Genomic DNA, 18059 nt, shown 5'->3' with positions numbered 1-18059 from the left:
ATTATTCACCACTTTGTTACTAATGTAGAATATATCTAATATCTATATTTATTTTCTAGTATAGCTTCAAAATCGAATAATACCCGCTGAATTAGAACCGGTTATCAGCCATATTGACAAATCATATATTGCATCGTATTACAGACAATTTTGCACGAGTATTTAAATAAAAATCATAAAATGAATAACAGTTTTGTTAGCTTTCGTCCCCTCGGAGTTTAATAATGGCTTGAATTTTTTATTTGACATTTTAATATCAGTGGGAAGCTGTCTATAATACTATTTATGTTATTATACTTACAATTTCTTTTTGCCAGTGTTGTCCCAATCCGCCCATAGCTCATCTAACATTATTATACTATCTGTAATAATATTTCAATAACATTTCATCTCATATCAGAGTGTCAGCCACCAAGTAGAGGGTGCACATCAAAATAATTCAATAATGTGTGATCAACAAATATTATTTCAAATCTTTGTATTTAAGGTATTATTTCAGATTACTAATAGCTGTGCCCTTATTATAGCGTTTAGGGACTCTAAAATTAAAGAATAAAGTAATAGCCTGAAACCATCCCAAGACTTAATAACATTGCCTAAAACCATCACGAAAGGTATGTGAAGCTTCCATAAAATGTAAAACACAACCGGTTTAGCAAAAAAAACTTACTACCTACTTTATATAATAGGATGAGGTATTTATTTTTAAACTTTACTGTACAAATTTTGGAAATAAGACTTGTTGATCAAAAATAGCATTGTCCTAATATTTGGTTAATCAAAAAAGAGAATGAAAAATATTTTCTTTTAAATTCTAAGAAAGCAAATCAATTACAGAGATCATATAAAAAAGGGGGTTGTAGATTACATATTTTTGTATTGGACTTCAATCAAGTACAAATATTTAAGTTATAATATTTTAAATGGATATATTAATATTTTGTTGTATATTATTTTGTATAAATATCATATATTATTTGATTTGTATATTATGAACACAAGAAAATACTATTTAATAAGTTATTGTGACTTTTATCCTAAAAGAAAAGAATTATAATTATCAAACTTTAAATTGTAGAATTCTATTTTACATATTGTTTTGTATGTGTGTAGTTTTCAATTAACATATTACTTAAATTCAACCTAACAAATGACGTTAAAAATTGATGCTTAAAATAGTAATGTTTTGAGTTACCAAAGCTAAGCAAAAAAAAATCACACAAAAAATAATTTTTAACGCCTAATTCAATAAATAAAAGTACAACAAAATGACACAAGAGGAGCAAAAAAAGATACAATTATGAAAGAAAACATTCTAATCAACAACTATAAATCACAGATGGAATGGAAATTATTTTTTTATTTTCTTTTGCAGGGAGATAGAGTGATAGGGAGATATTATTGATAGTTAGGAAAATATATTAGAGCCAGGGATGAAGGGTTATGCTGATAGCCAAAAAAATAAATATATATATTTCAGTACATGTTATTAGTGATGTAAAAATGGGGTCATTTTTTCGCGTATTTTCCGTAAAGTTATGTTTTACCGTTTGGTCAAATGCGCTTATTAAGTCAAACTGTTCTTAATTATGACCAAATGTATAAATATGAAATAGCCATAATTAAGATTATTTTTACTTAATAAGCGCATTTGACTAAAACGGTAAAACACAACTTTACGGAAAAATACGTGAAAAAATTACCTCATCTCTTTGAAGCAAAAGATCTTGAAAACAGCTAGACTATTAAGATTGTGCTTCTAAAGGAAGATTTTTATGAGGCAGGTTTAAGGCTATTTTTCAGGTGTAAAGCCAATCATAGCGCATAAATTGTTGATTACTTAAATCAAATAAATTCTATACGTAATAAAAAGTTTTAAAAAGTTTTCTGCCTGTTTAAAAACCCAAAAAAGGATATATTTTTAGGCTAATTATCCCTAAAACCCTAATTAAAGCTGTCATTAATTATGATATGAAAATTATAAGAAAGGATAATAACATCTAAACCTTAAATAACAAGGATTAAAAAACATAAATTAATAACAATAATTTTAACCGCAAGAAAAAAAGGGGGAACGTGCAATGTATGTAAACAATTTGAGCAGGGATCTAAAGGGACAATTGCCAATACATTGATGTACTACGTACCCATCTGTAGATCACAATTAGTAGTTGAAATGTTTCGACACTCAGATTAATGAACCAACCATTCAAAGTTCAATATTAGTCCCCTAAAAAGTTGTGAAGCCAACGAATAAGAAAACGTTATTATAAAACTTAATGGGACTTGTGTAATAAACAGACCAATATCCCCTTTTTCCCGGGGGGGGGGGGAAGGGGTATTCCTTAACCCTTGAGGCCACTGATAAAATGATTTATGCATACTACTTGAATTGCCTAACGTTAACTTTAAAACCCGAAAAAACTGTCGTTTTACAAATTGTCAGTAATCAGTTATTTTATGCCTAAAACGCCCTTGACTCTTTCCTTTTCTTACTAGGAATTGAGAAGCAACCCCCCCCCCCCCTCCCCATCTGCTCAAATAGTCTAAATGCACGTCCCCCCTTAACATGAGCAACCAAACTGCTTCTGTTTCAACATAATATGTGAGAGAGAGAAACTAATAATCAATGATGTATGGAATTCAGGAAATATTTGTAGATTTTACAATATAATAAGCTCATTACGATGTTTTAACTATTAAAAGAAAATACATTACTATGATAATAATCATCATGATACTTTACTAGGACTAAAAAAAAAGTATTTGTCATGTTTTAGCTAAAATATTTAACCTAATAATTTTTTCAAGGAATATTAGGGATTATGATTATTAAATCAGAAAAATTGCTTTCTAAATTTCAAACACAAGGATAGGTTTATGGAAGTAAAACATTTTTAGTGTAAAACGTTGTGTATTTTAATATATTGGGCCGAAGTTTAATATGTCTTCCATTGAGCTAACGCTATAGTAATCAAGCGAGAAAACTAAGATAGGTAAATTGAAGTTGAAATATATCTTAGTTTGGGGTACAAAATCATTTTTTTAACAGGGGTAAGACAATGGACTATAAATTTGAAATGCCCTTTTGTAGATTAATTATTGGTGGAAAAGTTTGGACACTGCTATTTTGTACCAAATAACATAAGATTTAGGTAATAAAAGTTCTTTACGGATGATAGATATAAAACTTTCGCTCTAATGTCCCCTCCCTTCCCGGTTTTTTTTTATGTAGCTTAAAAATATTTGAGGGAAGAAAAGATTAATTTCGCCATTGCACCTTAGTCCATCATCCCGCCCCCTACACTTCTCTCCTAGAGATGCAAAACTTGTTTTTTCTTTCATTAACATATCAATGAATCCATTCAAAATGCATAATCCCTAATAATCCTGAACTTACTGATAACTGAGTGTGTGTTGTAAGCACAAAATAAATAAATCAGCGCTGTAAATTTTTTTATAGAGATTATTCTTCTTGATTTGATTTATGTTAAAAATTAATAATTAAAATAAGTTATTTGTATATTTTTAGATTAATTTAATAAAAACGCTATTGCTATTTTCTATTATCAAAACAATCAGAATATCCGTAACTAAAATACAGAGATTTTAAATTGACATTCTGCTACTCTAAAATTGAACCCAAGGATAGACAAATGGATGAAAAATTGATCATGACTCCAACTGTTTTGTATTAATTTCTACTTTTGATGGATTGGTTTTTGAGGTAAGATTGGAGTGAAGACTAAATCTTTCGTTGTCCTCTCCTTGTCTGGATAAACCAAATTGCAGAATGCAGGGATGGTAAGGGATAAGACAATGGCCGATTAAATGATGTACATCCCCAAAGATGATATAAACAAAATTACACCATCTGTAGATTAAAAAGAGTGGTTGAAACGTTTTGACACTTAACATTATTAGCCAACCAATCAAAATTTGACAAAATCCTCCAAAGTTGTTGAGCCAACGACTTAAAAAACATAATTATAAAACATTGGGGAATAGTGTTATAGTCCCATTGTCCCCTCCCTCCCTGGCAGAATGTCAACCTTAAATCTCTGGCAAAAATAAATCCTACTATCACACAACAGTCCCAGGGCCGCCAGTGGCGCCGCCGCCACTGTAGCCTGGCTGATCAAGGTCATCCTGGTGACCGCCTATACTTCCGCCATGACCGCCGCCAGGTGAGTTATTTAGCCCGCCGCCGCCTATGGCGGAAACGGTGACTCCGGCAGTTGTGGTTGTCTGACCTCCGCCGCCGCTGGTGGCGCCCGGCCGGGCCCAGGTGCACACGTATCCGTCCTGACATGCGGTCACAAGGCAGTCCTAAATTAAAATATTCACAGAATTAGGTATGAATTATTTGACTCTTACGAATTCAAGGGAAGGGATTAATTAAAGAAATTCGAAATTCGACAACAGGTAGAAAAAAATTCCAACCCCAAATTCCGATAGGTATGTAAAGAGAAGTATTATTTAAAAAAAAAACTAATATATACCAAGGTGCAGTGGAGGGTTAAGGGGTGTTTACCTCTCTAAAACTTTAAAACCCCCATTTTACCCCCTTTTAATTAAAAAAAAATACATTCGATTAACCACTGAAGTCGCTCATTTTACCCTCCTCAAAATAAAACGCTTGGACGTCCCTAATTCAATCTCTTTTTTAAAAAATCTCTATATTAAAATAGTAAAAAAGCTTTTACCTCGCGGAATACTAGAGAGGTGAGGCGTTCGTGGGCAATTTTCTTAATAACAATGGGTTCTATGACTGGAGTTTCGTTGAGGCGCGGACAATTTGTTGATCCGATTATATCTTTGGGCTTCTGATCCTGTAATAAAAAAAAAGATTAATTTTAATGAAAACTAACATTTTTAATCGCATAGTTGAACTATTCCATCGCATATTAAATTCTATAGAATGCCAGGAAAAATAAATCTAATAGATAATAATCATGTTTATTGTTTATGCTATAAAAAACAAACATTTGATAATTAATCTTTTATTTTTTTCAATTGGCGGTACAACATATTACAATACACGATTTATCAAAAGTCTGAAGTAAAATAGTAGGTATACAATCACACAACAATACTAAGTAAAATTTTAAAATCGTATTATAAACGTGCAATACTTAGGTAAAAAAAACAGACAATCCCCCCCAAGAAAAAAAATCCTCACCTGAAAATGTTGAACACTACTTTTGGTTAAACTGCCTCCCACCCGAATATTTGCCTCCTTCTTCTCCCCCCTACTCGGCAACGAGAAAGCTCTCTTATGCCCGGAGGAGTCCTTACTACTAATGGGGCCAAAATTCAGGTTTGCCAGCTTATACGTCAAGCTACTGGAGGAACTGGTGCTATGCTTGTTGTCGGATGAATTATTAGCGACCGCGTTCTCCGTGTCGTTGGCCACGGCCACTTCATTAATTGTAATGCTATTCTGGTCCTCCTTTTTCTTGCCAATTTTCCTAAGGTGCGACTTGACTTGGTCCTCCGTGAAGTCCCATAAACAAAGTGATGTGTCCTGACCTACGCTTCCGAACCTACAAAAACATTTGATCATTACAAAACAAGGGTGACAAGAACCATAAAAGCGAAGCTGTAAAATCAGAAGGTAGGACAAACTAACAATAACTCTTGTTTAGTGTCAGAACTTAATAATTTTTAAGTCTAAACAAAATTATACATAGATTTGTTGCAGAATTGAGTAAATATAGGACACAGTATAAATTTAATTAACGAGCAATGCTAGCCATTACGGAAGGACGGACCGACCATAATTATATAAAAGCTTCGCTTTTAAAAATATGGTGAAATAATACGTAGATTAACATTTTCTGTTGGTTATATTTAAAAAGACTGCTTTTTTCTAATTGTTATTTTTTTAAAACCTTTGTATAAATTCATTATGTGTAATTTAATACAAACATAGTATCAATTTTGAAGTATGTTCAATCTTAACATAAAGAAAATAGGTAATAGTTGCCAAAATAGGTATCATTTTTACGAAAAATACGAAGTTCTTACAAAAAAACTTACCTATAACAAGTAACATTTTGATCCTGCAAAGAATTTTCTCTGTTTATAGATTTCTGTTTCTCTCCTCCTCCACCATTACTTCTCCTTTCTAAGCTATCACTATTTCTGCGAGAATAATTCATTGCATTGTCATGGCAGTTATCTCCTTGTGTGCTATTGCTGCTCCCTTCACCGCCACCCGTCGCCCCGCCGAGTGCCCGTGCTCCACGCACAACACTCTCACTTCCCGACGCCGCTACAGCCGCACTACTAGACGTGCTGGAACCCGCCATCCCGCTGCTGCCACCACCGTGCTGTGAGTTGACCCCAACCGGCAACATGCTGCCGCCACTCTCGTCGTCGGAGCCGGAAAAATCTAGGCCGTCAGGTACATCACCATAAGAAAGATTGTACAAGTCGAACATGACCACGCTGACCCAGGACCGGTGACCCTGGCCGCGGATGACAATGCGGTTCTCGCTGACACTGTACACGTGCACAAGATCGTCCTCGCCGCCGACAACAATGTAGCGTCCGTCCGGCGACCAGGCGACACAGTGAAGGCCACCAAAGTAGGACTTGGCCGTGCCGACCAAATCCATGCTGTCATAGTTGAATATTCGTAAGAACCCATCCTGAGAAACTGATGCTAATAGTTCGCCGCACGGTGAAAAGGCAAATTCATTGACAGCACCAGTGTTGGGTGTTAGACAGAGTTTACTCACAGGATTCCGCGGTGGCTTTGACTTGCATGTATAATAGGTATAATTGTCCCCTTGCTTGGAGACTTGATACTGGGGGGCCAGCACTTGGCTGTCGCCGTTGGCCAGGTAGGCGTACAGGCTGCCAGAGGCGTGGCTGACTAGAAACATATCACCGTGCCGCGGCACCCAGCGGATGCACGTCACCTTACTTTTGTCAATCATCCGCTCTTCGTTAAATAATTTGCTGAGATTTTTGTTGACGGGGTCGATTAGGTGAATTTCTCCGCCTGTGAAGCCAACAAGTAGGGGCACAACATCCGCCTTTTCTGATTTCACACACCCGCACGGACCAAAATCATGGCACGACGGCGAGGTGCCTTTGTATATTCGTTTGTCGGTGAATTTTGAGTCCTGTGTCCGTTTGACGCCCCGGTACGGGCAGACAAACAACTCGCGGCCATAGTTGAAGGCAATCTTTTCATTTTCATTGGCGGATGGGCCTGAGAAGGACACCTTGACTGGTATACTCTCAGGCCCCTGGGAAACATACCCTACTCGACTTTGCCTACAGAAAATGCCATGTTTAAATCTAATAATTTCAATAAGAAAATAAACTGTAAATTGACAATGAAATCTCATGAGAAGCAAAATAATGAAATAAATGTGAGATATGTACAAGGTGGGGTCTTTAGACTTAAATTGTATAGGTCACTAAAGTTTTAAATATATGTTTCTTACTTATTGGCTTAAACTTTGGAGAACTTTGAAGAATATGAATTCTTGATTGATTGATACCAACTATAATCTTTATCACAAAAAGGGGTAATTTTGTTATACTATAGGATGAACATAAATTCATAAGTCGTTATCTTACATCTTAAAATCCCTAGAGATATAACAATAATTTTACTTCGAACTTATCATTTTTTAACAAAAAAAGCAGACAAGAAATAAAATTTAAACATGGACATGCCTTGAGTAATCTGCGAACGTCATAAGTCTATAAACTCCCTCCCGCGTCACAAACTGAGTTTTGAGCTCATCTTTGCTGTTAGCGTCTAGACCTCCCAGGCCCCCGAGGTCTCCAGGGCTGCAAAGGCCTTGGCCGGCAATTTTGACGGCTTTCTTGGTTGATGCACCTAAAAAATGATTATAATTAAAATTTTGAGTAATTTATTATAAAAATATTCATGAACACTGTAATTAGTTTAATAGTTAATTGTTATTTAAAAAACTAGGTACTAGAGTACTTGAAAAAAATATAATTGCTAGAAAAATTATCCCATGAAAAAAATAGGTAGGCAATATATAAAGCTTGAATCATATCTATTACCTAAAAATCTTACTTTAAAATAAAGTTATTTTAAAAATATATATCTAATAAATTAAGGTAATTGTTCGACGAGTTTGGGGACATAGGTATTTATAAAAAATATATATTCAGGTTATCTAATGAAATGGGGTCAATAAATTTTCAGTACAATTAATTAATTGTCCCTTTCTCTAGAATAGGAATTAAAAGTACGAATTTGGTAAAGTCAAAAAATACATCTTTATATTGACAGCCTACATAACAGTAAATCATTTGTTCAAAATAATCATAAAAATTTAGCATTTAGTAATGATTTTATAAGAAATAAATACGCTGTCAATAAAATCTTTAAAATAATTTTAAATAAGTTAATTAATTCAAAAATAGTAATTTTTTAGATGGCAAAAACTGGTAATTTCTTACACTAATATGACAAAACTTTGTTATGTAGACAAAAAATATATAAAATCACATATTTTAAACATAAAAAATCTAATTTTTATATTAATTTAGGTTAAAATATAGTAAAAATTAATTAAAAATACCTTAAAATGGTTTTCTCAGCGGTGTGCGCAATAAATAAATAATGCCGCAATTAATTTTATACTTATTAAAATGTAAATAAAGGGATAAATATATTATTAAGAACATTATTTCTCTAGACATTTATTCCTAAATAAAGGGATGAATATAGTTTTAGAGACACTTTTTCTCTAGACATTTTCCCCTTTACTGAAAGAACTAATAAAAACATTGGGTACTACAACAATGTAGAGTCAAAAAATCGGTTCCAACCTGTGTATATAAGATTAGATTAGATTAGATTTATTATTCTTGGGTGTACATACATAGAAAAAAAAAACAACAAAATAATAAATGAATTAAATGAATATTATATACATTTATATATACAGTCAAATTTTATTGATATGATTAATTTATAAAAAAATTTTCTTCCCAAATGGCAGTTTCCTAAAAACTAGGAAGTATGCAGTAATGTGTATTCACACATTGTTTTCATACAGGCCATATAAATAAGACAAAAAAAATAGAAAAAAAGATAATAAGCAATAAATAAAATCATATTGGAGAGGAAAGAATGATAATAGGAAGGATTGATTAGGACATACAAGTCTCACACCATTATTGCAATAATAGAAATTTAAAAAAAAAATTTAACAAATAGATTTTGATTGATTTATCAGATTTCAAACAATATTGAAAAGAAATATAATTTTATCTACATTCTTGACATAATGGGTTGTTACACACTAAAGTTAAGCTTGATAACAAAGATTCTTTTAGATTTTTCATAAATTTTTTTCTTGATTGATTGTGGGTTAATAAATCATTATTACAATGGTTATTCCATAATTCTTGGAAATGATACTTAGGAAATCTTTCAATAGATTTAAACTTCGGTTTTTTAACATCAAACATATTAGAGTTTCTAAGATTTCTGGTATGTAATTGATTACGGCGAAGCCATGTACCTTGAAAGGAACTTGGTAGCTTACTGTTTATAAAATCATACATAAATAATAATTTCAAATAATTAGCTGATTCATGTAAAGGAAGGACATTCATTTTTTTAAATAAAGGCATTGTGTGTGAGATGTGTTTCTTACTAAAAACAATTCTTATTGCATTTTTTTGCAATTTAATTAATGGGTCCATAGTAGATTTTAGACCACAACTCCAGGCAGGTAAACAGTAAAGTAAATGACTATTTATAAGTGAGTGAAAAAGCATTTTTTTGCTATCTAAATTCAGTATATGTTTAGCTCTATTTATAAGAAATAAGGAACTAGAAATCTTTTTACGTAAATGTTCTACATGATATTTAAAATTTAAAGAAGGATCTATAAATACACCTAGGAATTTAATTGCAGGAATATTGCTACTTGAATTGACGTAATTTAAGATTTTTATTTTCTCATGATCAAACTCATTTTCATTGTTAAAGTTTAGCTTAATATTAAGAGCATTCCAATCAATAGTATTTTCATTTTTATTAAATATCATGATTTTAGTTTTATCAGGATTTAAGCTCATTTGATTACTCCTAAACCAATCAGATATCTTTTTAAGTTCATTGTTTAATTTCAGTTTTATCTCTGTAAAGTTTTTACCAGAAATTAAAAAATTACTGTCATCAGCAAATAATAGGGTAAATAAATCAGTACAGTTTTTAAGATCATTTATGTAGATTAAAAATAGAATTGGTCCTAAAATAGAGCCCTGTGGGACACCTCTATCTATGTTCAGCTTTGTTGAGTCAGTGTTGTTTACATGTACAAATTGCTGTCTATTACTTAAATAATTTTTAAACCATTCAAGTTCAACGCCATTAATGCCAATTTTTGACAACTTTTTAATTAAAATAGAGTGTGGAATTGTATCAAAACATTTTGCAAGATCACAGAAGACTCCAATTACAGTTTTATTATCATTTTTTGCTTCAGCTATATAATTTAAGAGGTGTATCACGGGGTGTATTGTAGACTTTTTTGATTGAAATCCATACTGATGTTCAAAAATGATATTATTTCTAATCAAATAGCATGACAGTTGTTGATAAATGACTTTTTCTAAAACTTTTGAGAAAATAGCTAATAAACTTATCGGCCTATAGTTTGATGGATCAGCTTTTTCATTAGAATTATTCCCTTTTAACTTAAAAATAGGTTTAATGGTGTGCTTTTGAAAATAGTAAAATAAGCTAAACACCCAATTAAAAAAACCTTGTGTAAGGTATTTAACTTTCTAATACTTTGGGCCTAATACTTTCATTTTGATTGGTTAGAACACACTAAAGTAGAATCTAAACTTTTCCACTAATAATTTCAATCTACAAAAGGTGTTATTTTTTTATAGAAATTAAATTATCTTTCAATGATATTGTTCTCCTGTATAGTGAAGCTTCTCATAGGCCAAAGGACTATTTTGGGGTAGGAAACCTCCACCCTCCAAAAAGAAATCAATGCTGGAAAAAATGTCATTTACAAAAATAATGAGGGGAAATATGACACAAGAATATTTTTCCAACCAATAAATCCCTAGGCGCAATGCCTCGTAAAATTCTATATTCGTGTTTATGTTTTCTGCTTCGATTCTAGGCAGGTCAAAGCTTTTCCGGCATATTTAGAAAATGATCTTGTGAAAATTGTGAGTTTTTATAACATATTGTGATGATTTTAACCATAAATTACATGAAATTGGGTAAATTTGAAGTGGTAATGTATATTTCAGTACCATAAATTGATTTTAAAACTAAATAAACTCAAAATTCGCCGATTAACCTCCAATGATCCATGGAAAAGATCTATTTGAGGCCCATTTTCATATCCCTAACAATTAACACTTTTTCTTTTATTTTATACCTACCTGAATAAATTTTTTTCTACAAATCAAATTAATGATTTTTTTGTTGTATTAAATGATGCTACTTAAAACTGATTTGTTCAAGTTCTCGTTTTAAGTGATTTTTACTGGGTGGTTTTTAGCTCTTTCCTACCAAATTGTATCATTCCACTTTTGACTTGATGCGTAGACGAGAAAGTTGTAAATAAAGAATTTTCATTGTTTCAGAAATGTGATAAAGCAATAATTAAAGCATTGTTTTAAAAATGTTGGACGATGGGGGAGGGTTGATGTATCTACCAGATCAATACTCCCAGGATCCTAATGGCACAGCCTTTATTCCCTACAGTGTAAGTATCTTTGTGATGGGTAGGGTAGATTTACCTACCGGATCAATACTCCCAGGATCCCAATGGAACAGCCTTTATTTCGTATAGTGTAAGTATCTTTAATCTTTATGATGGGGGATCGGTTGATGTACCTACCAGATCAATACACCCAGGATCCTAATGGCGCAGCATTTATTCCCTACAGTGTAAGTATCTTTATGGATGTATCTACCAGATAAATACTCCCAGAATCCTAATGGAGCAGCCTTTATTCCCTACAGTGGAAGTATCTTTATGATGTGGGAGGGTTGATGTATCTACCAGGATCAATGCACCCAGGATCCTAATGGCACAGCCTATATTCCCTATAGTGTAAGTATCTTATGATGGGGGAGGTTGATGTATCGGTCAGAACAAAACTCCAAGGAACCTAATGGCGCAGCCTTTATCCCCTACGGTATAAGTATCTTAAAGACAATCTAGTGGCTGCGTCTTTGTCCTAAGTAGTGATGTTTTGCTGTGTCTTACAATCTGCGTAGTTTTTATTTAATACCTTTATATTGTGACAATATCACAGAGAACTTTAAATTCTTCATTAGGATTATATAAGTTCCCTAATATTATATAAGTTAATAATTTTTTTGGTTGAAATTTGTTAAAACTTTTTGGGAGCAGAATTTTTTTTATTAAGGCTTCAATCCCAGTTGTGGTGGAAGTTTTCCCACCCACCTTATTTGTTTTGCTTACAAAAATAGTTATTGGGATTTTTTCATTTTCGGGGGGGGGGGGGGTTTAAAGGTGTCCCACACATTAAGGAAATTGCTTTAAACCATCGAAGGACTAGGATGCAAATACCCTAAGAAGCATAACAGTGTTGGTCCAGCGGTCACCAAGATTTTAAGCTATATTGATTTCCCCCCCCCCCCTAACCCCTCCTTAGAGAATCACAGTTTGACCTTAATCTTTTTCCATATTTAGGAAAATGGTCACTACGGAGACATGGGGTATGGTGAGTACGGGACAGGCGGAGAGTATGGGGACGAGTATGCGGACCAACAGCAGGCTCACTTCCAGCACCAACAAGGACAGTTCCAGGTAAAAGAAATATTGGACTATGGAAAGAAAACGTAGTAGCTGGTTTTCGTATTTTTATATTAGCTTATTAAAGGTTAATTTAGGTTAGGTTATGCTAGTAATAGGAGAAAAGTTATTGTGAAAATGCGATGAAACCCGCTACTTCGTTTTCTTTCCATGATCCAAAATATTTTTTTAAGGTCTCTTCTAGAAAAAGTTAGAGGACAACCATTCTTCACCTTTTTTTCCCCTAAAACGACCAAGCTAATATTGCTTGATTCCTTTCTATAAGAGATGCGATTGATACCTAATGACGATTTTTTTCTTCGAAATATATTTCGTTATGAAGTAGCAGCAGTAGGTACTAGTGGTACCCTCCCCTAAAATAATTTTAAACTTTCCCAGGACAATGACATATGAGAAGCTACACTGTTCAGCGAATAGCGAGATCCTTCGATACAGACAGACACACAAAGAGATTATGTAAATTGATAATATAAAGTCCTAATATGCAGAATTTAAATTGAAACCATCTATGATTTCAAATTAATCAGTCTTCTTTTTTTGCTTACAGGCAGTAAACCATGTTGTTGGCGATGGAGGTGTTGGCATTTCTGCACTTCATTTTGATACAGCTGAGGTAGAAAATTAATATTTTTTAGAAGATTTTAGAAAAAATATTTGGAAGATTTTTAAGATATTTGTTGTTTTATTAAAAGATTCTGTTTATTATTAAATCTTAGGTAATTGAATTGACTTTGATTATTTTTGTGATTATTTTTACTACTGATATTATTTAGGAGTTACTTTGGATGGGAAACCAAAACGGACATGTTACATCTTATTACAGCCCGCACCTTCAAAAATATACTTCGTTTCAGGTATGACATAAAACTGTTTTTTTTTTCATAATTGGTGAAAAATCCTTCCTAAAATTATCCTTTTTTTTTGACCAACAGGGAGACGAAAAGTATCCTCCAATAAAAGACTTAATTCATAAGCAAGTGTTTACAAGTTCTTATTTTTTCTCTCTTTTTCTCTTGTTCTTTCTCTATCAATCTGTACCTTTTTTCATATAAAATATTGTTAACTGTCAATTCTGGGGTATAAATGGACATTATTGTCCATGTTATTAGGTTAGTCCAAACGAAGGAGTGCGAAGTATTTTGTCAACCGAACGTGGAATCCTTGCCCTAACTCAAACAACTCTCAGGTCAGTATTAGAATTTCTTTAGTAATTCATCAAGGGGATGGAGTGGACATTGCAGGCCTGTAAATTATACCGGTACCCAAAGTTTTATAATCAAGTTATCTGATTTATTGGCTTAAAAACTTTAGTTAAGAACTTTAAATCTTAATTTATTGGTACAAACATGCAGTGCCCAAACTTTTTAACCAATAATTTCAATCTTGTTTGTGTAGATGTCAGATAAGACGAGGTTTACCAGTATTCACTCACTCTACTGACAATATGGTTGACATGCAGTGTATGCTTCAATATCAACAGGTTTTAGTCCATTTTTTTCACATTGGATAACAGTAATGAATTATGTGAGTAGCTCTTTGAAAAAATTGAAATCGTATTTATTCCAAAATATAAGATAAAAGTTTACCTAGTTTCTTTCATTTGTTGTTCATTGACCTATTTTTGTTGAAAATTCAACACAAGTTGATTTCTTTTATATTAGCTAGCGACTGCCCTTTAGCATATAACCTGTAATCTATGACAATACAGTTTTCTATTCATCAAAACGTTTGTAGCTTGTTATTGCTCCTGTATTTATGTATAAGATTGCTCTTGTATAAAAAAAAATAGCGGCTGCGTCCAAAGTCTATATAAAATGTCATTAAACCATCCCAGGACCTATGTGAAACTTTCATATACTGGAAAACTTTAACGGTTCAGTGGTTAGTTTTATATTAACGGAGAATCTAACAACCTTACTACATTATTTGTTAGGGTAGGGTAGTTTTATTTATCAAGAAAAGTTATTGTACAATGTAACATCTATGATTTTGTTTAGAGGCCTAACCAGTTGTTGATGGGAGGTATCCAAGACAAGCTGATTTCTCTGGACCTGGAAAAACTGAAAGAAATTCAAATGCACGACACAGGTTATTATTTCAAATATTATATTTTTATTTTCGTATCTATGGATAATTGTCTAAAAGGCTATGTAAGAATTATGTCGTTGTATAATGTAGTTTGTTTTTACTGACTTATTTTCAGGGGAAATATACAAAATTGAACTGTAAACTATAAAACATCTTTTTAAAACTGTTAAGTTCAACACATTCGTAAGTTTTACATCTTAAATTGAGAGTTGATTTTTCTTTCATTGACTTTTATTTACTTAAATGATAAATAAGCGAATTAATCGGGAAAGAAAAGGGGCAATGGTCTGTTTATTACACCAGTCCCTAAAGTTTTGAATACCTAACATTTTCTTATTCGTTGGCTTTACAACTTTGGTAACTTTTAATGAATTTTGATCGGTTGATTAATTAAGTTGAGTGTCCAAACTTTTCCACCAATAATTGTAATCTACATAAGAGGGAATTTTGTGTATCATTATTGGGATTGTACATCAATTTATTGGCCACTGTCTTAACTATCCCTTTAGAATCCCGGAAATTTATTAAGTTTTCGGAAGATGGAAGAATAGAACCAAATCGGTCCAGCGGTATTCGAGACCATATGTACAAAAAGTTTACATTATGATTATTCCTTACAGGTGGAAGTTGTGCTATTCTGCGATACAATGGTCGGCATGTCGGGTGCGGAGATACTACTGGACGAATTTCATTAAGGTAATAATTTTAGGTTAGGTTAAGTAAAGTTCTTGGAGCCCTGTGGGGTTTTAATCAAAGTTTGTATAGTTGTAGATTGAAACATAAGAAATTTAACAAAAATGTGAATACAACGTGAATATATAAATAGATAAAAAATATTATGATAAAAAAATATTTTAATCAGGGAAGTAAATTATGCTGGTACCTTAAGTTATATATACACGTTCTTTTATTCGTTTGCTTACAAACTTCTTTATTAAATCTTGATTGGTTTGTTCTAACTATAATTTTTCTACCAAAAATTTTAATGAACAGAAGGGGTAATTTTGTTTATCATGATTATTTTAATCTTAGGGATCCTATGAGCATGAATGTGTTGCACACATTTGACTCGCACAGTGGAACTTTGTCCGACTTTGATATGAACGGTCATCATCTGGTCACGTGTGGATTTGCCCGCAGGCACGGAAATCTCCAGGCTATTGACCGTTTTCTCATGGTGTATGATTTAAGGTATAATCTTTTATTGCATCTTTTTATTACAAAGGATGATGTTAGAGAGGGAAAGAAAATTGCCTGTTTATTTCACTAGTCCCCAAATTTTTATATCAACTTTTCTAATTCGTTAGCTTATCAACTATGAGGACTTTTATTTTGATTAGTTGGTTCATTAAGTTCAGCGTCCAACGTTTCAACTACTAATTGTAATCTGCAGAAGGGGTATATTTGTGCATCATTATAGGATATGTACATCAATTTATCAGCCATTGTTTTATCCCTTTAGATCCCTGGAATATTGTACTTTTTTATATAAAAGAAAATTATTTTTTCTTCCATTTACCATTGTTTTTTTCCTTCAGAATAATGAGAAGTGTGAGTCCTTTGCAGTGTGTTGTAGAACCAATGCAACTCAGGTATGCATATTTTATACCATGTTAAAATCAGCCTATAGATATAAATGAATTTTTTTATTATATGAGACGCTTTCTATAATACAAAGTAGTACGATGTGTGTCTCAAGATCTCAGGAACCACTAAACTTATAGGGCTCTACTCTTCAGGGAATATACCTACTGGCCCGGCGATGATTAAGCTATTTTCTTTGGGGGGGGGGGACACTCCCCCCCCCTAAAACAAAAAAATACCCCACTCCCAATTTTTTGGGGTATTTTACAACTTACGAACGAACGATTCTATATAGGAGGGGGGCTTTCCTAAATCTTTAGTATATAATAATTTATTTATATTTTAGGTTTTTAAATGGTACTACCAAGATAGTTGTCATGTCTCAAACTGGCCAGGTAGCGTTTAATGCTATTTTTTCCTTATTTGTCTCGTCTAGCTTCGCATTAACAGTTGTTTATAATTTATCAGCCATGCTACAAATTATAAATAAGAGAAAATTTTTAATACGTGAGAAAGGTTTGTTAATTTTTTTCTACATTGCATTTAAACTTGATTAAAATGCACTTTAAATCTCCTTGTCCTAATGTTTAACCATCCATGATTTTTGTGCTTTAATACTTATTGATGTTGTAATCCTTGTTTTAATATATTTTTATTTTTTAATTTAGGTGCAAATAGTGGATGTAAATGATCTGGGAACCACAAATTTAGATATTTTCCAGGTAAGCTCATTTTAGTGACAAAGCTACTCTATAATTCTTTTTGTCTGTCCGTCCGTAACAGTTATGGGGGGAAGGCGATTTTCTTGGCTGTTATTGAAGATGGAAAGCTAATTGTTTGGATAAAGATTTCCTGTATTATTGAGCATCAAGTGTATAATTTACTTTGTCCGTGAGTCTGTCGGTCATGCTTGTTTAGCTGGAAATAGGGGGAGGTATGGCCCTGGCATTTGATGTGTCCCAGACAAATTATTGTCTTATTCCTTAATATCCCTGCAGCAACCATCTTGTATTTTAGCTGGAAACAGGTGGAGGTATGGCCCTGTCATTTGATGTGTCCCAGACAAACCATTGTCTCGCATTTGGAGATCAAAATTGTGGCATCTCTCTTTATACTGCTTCAGGTGGGTCTACATTCATATTTTGGATCATCGAAAGAAAATGAAGTAGCAGGTTTCGTCGTATTTTCACATACGCCTTTTTCCTATTTCTAACCCCTGCGGGGCCTATTTTGTAATCCTGTGGGGCAATCATTAACATTTACCTAACCAGAGATAACCTATCATAAGCTACTGTGAAAATACGACGAAACCCGGTACTCCGTTTTCTTTCCATGATCCTAGATTTTTATTATTGCTACGAGTAATCGATCAAATTAAGTTCCTTTATGGTTTAAACATTATTTTAATGTGAATACATTCGAATGAATGGCTGCCATTTGTACAACTAGCTAAAGTATAGTTACCGTATTTTCTACCATTAATATTGAATTAAGAAGGGACATAATATTTATCATAATTCAGGGTGTGTAAATCAATTTATCTTCCATTGTCTTATC

At 32.8% G+C, this 18059-nt stretch overlaps 4 protein-coding genes across 8 annotated transcripts in view; 2 read left to right on the top strand and 2 right to left on the bottom strand.

Annotated features, from left to right (window-relative positions):
- tho2 (THO complex subunit 2-like protein) overlaps positions 1–422 on the bottom strand; it is a 47403-nt gene extending 46981 nt beyond the window's left edge. The window contains exon 1 of the mRNA XM_080160394.1: positions 302–422. Coding sequence (XP_080016520.1) covers positions 302–351 — 50 coding nt within the window. The 5' untranslated portion in view covers positions 352–422. The remainder of the gene's footprint in view (positions 1–301) is intronic.
- Positions 1–18059, top strand: part of LOC145318814 (polypyrimidine tract-binding protein 2-like) — a 148627-nt gene that overhangs the window by 93542 nt on the left and 37026 nt on the right. The window lies entirely within an intron of this gene.
- On the bottom strand, positions 362–8675 carry LOC145318812 (WD repeat-containing protein 20). Of its 3 annotated transcripts, XM_080160402.1 has the most exons (9): positions 8583–8675; positions 7699–7864; positions 6043–7290; positions 5183–5546; positions 4707–4832; positions 4053–4329; positions 3401–3593; positions 2570–2794; positions 362–2006 (listed from the first exon to the last, which is right to left on the bottom strand). In XM_080160402.1, the coding sequence occupies exons 2-6, from the start codon at positions 7719–7721 to the stop codon at positions 4084–4086; spliced, it is 2007 nt and encodes a 668-aa protein (XP_080016528.1). In that variant the 5' UTR covers positions 7722–7864; positions 8583–8675; the 3' UTR covers positions 362–2006; positions 2570–2794; positions 3401–3593; positions 4053–4083. The 3 variants fall into 3 exon arrangements, with proteins under 3 accessions (XP_080016528.1, XP_080016527.1, XP_080016526.1); XM_080160401.1 differs by having other exon boundaries at positions 2570–3593; XM_080160400.1 differs by lacking the exon at positions 8583–8675 and having other exon boundaries at positions 2570–3593; positions 7699–7865.
- PAN2 (PAN2-PAN3 deadenylation complex catalytic subunit PAN2) overlaps positions 11630–18059 on the top strand; it is a 34223-nt gene continuing 27793 nt past the window's right edge. The window contains exons 1-13 of one of the 3 annotated variants that reach the window (XM_080160395.1): positions 11630–11750; positions 12708–12824; positions 13378–13443; positions 13604–13684; positions 13940–14016; positions 14226–14310; positions 14828–14918; positions 15539–15614; positions 15951–16109; positions 16457–16510; positions 16849–16897; positions 17171–17224; positions 17520–17625. In XM_080160395.1, the coding sequence (XP_080016521.1) occupies positions 11667–11750; positions 12708–12824; positions 13378–13443; positions 13604–13684; positions 13940–14016; positions 14226–14310; positions 14828–14918; positions 15539–15614; positions 15951–16109; positions 16457–16510; positions 16849–16897; positions 17171–17224; positions 17520–17625 (1099 nt within the window). In that variant the 5' untranslated portion in view covers positions 11630–11666. Of the gene's footprint in view, positions 11751–11876; positions 11936–11985; positions 12013–12707; positions 12825–13377; positions 13444–13603; positions 13685–13939; positions 14017–14225; positions 14311–14827; positions 14919–15538; positions 15615–15950; positions 16110–16456; positions 16511–16848; positions 16898–17170; positions 17225–17519; positions 17626–18059 lie in introns of those variants that run through there. The other 2 variants (XM_080160397.1, XM_080160396.1) reach the window with 2 other exon arrangements.

The sequence above is a fragment of the Acartia tonsa genome, chromosome 5 (genome assembly GCF_053477335.1).
Source record: "Acartia tonsa isolate MP-2025a chromosome 5, ASM5347733v1, whole genome shotgun sequence".
NCBI classification, from domain to species: Eukaryota; Metazoa; Arthropoda; class Copepoda; order Calanoida; family Acartiidae; genus Acartia; species Acartia tonsa.
Note: the sequence above shows the minus strand (reverse complement) of the source record. Positions and strands in the feature narration are given on the sequence as shown.

What these genes read in the sequence shown, in the direction of transcription:
- LOC145318812 (XM_080160401.1), bottom strand. Translation starts at nt 7,721, where the DNA reads ATGACGTTCGCAGATTACTCAAG. An exon ending in CAAAATGTTACTTGTTATAG is followed by an intron (nt 5,547 to 6,042) that starts GTAAGTTTTTTT and finishes ATGTTTTTGTAG; the next exon opens with GTTCGGAAGCGTAGGTCAGG. An exon ending in GTAGTGTTCAACATTTTCAG is followed by an intron (nt 4,833 to 5,182) that starts GTGAGGATTTTT and finishes TTTTTATTACAG; the next exon opens with GATCAGAAGCCCAAAGATAT.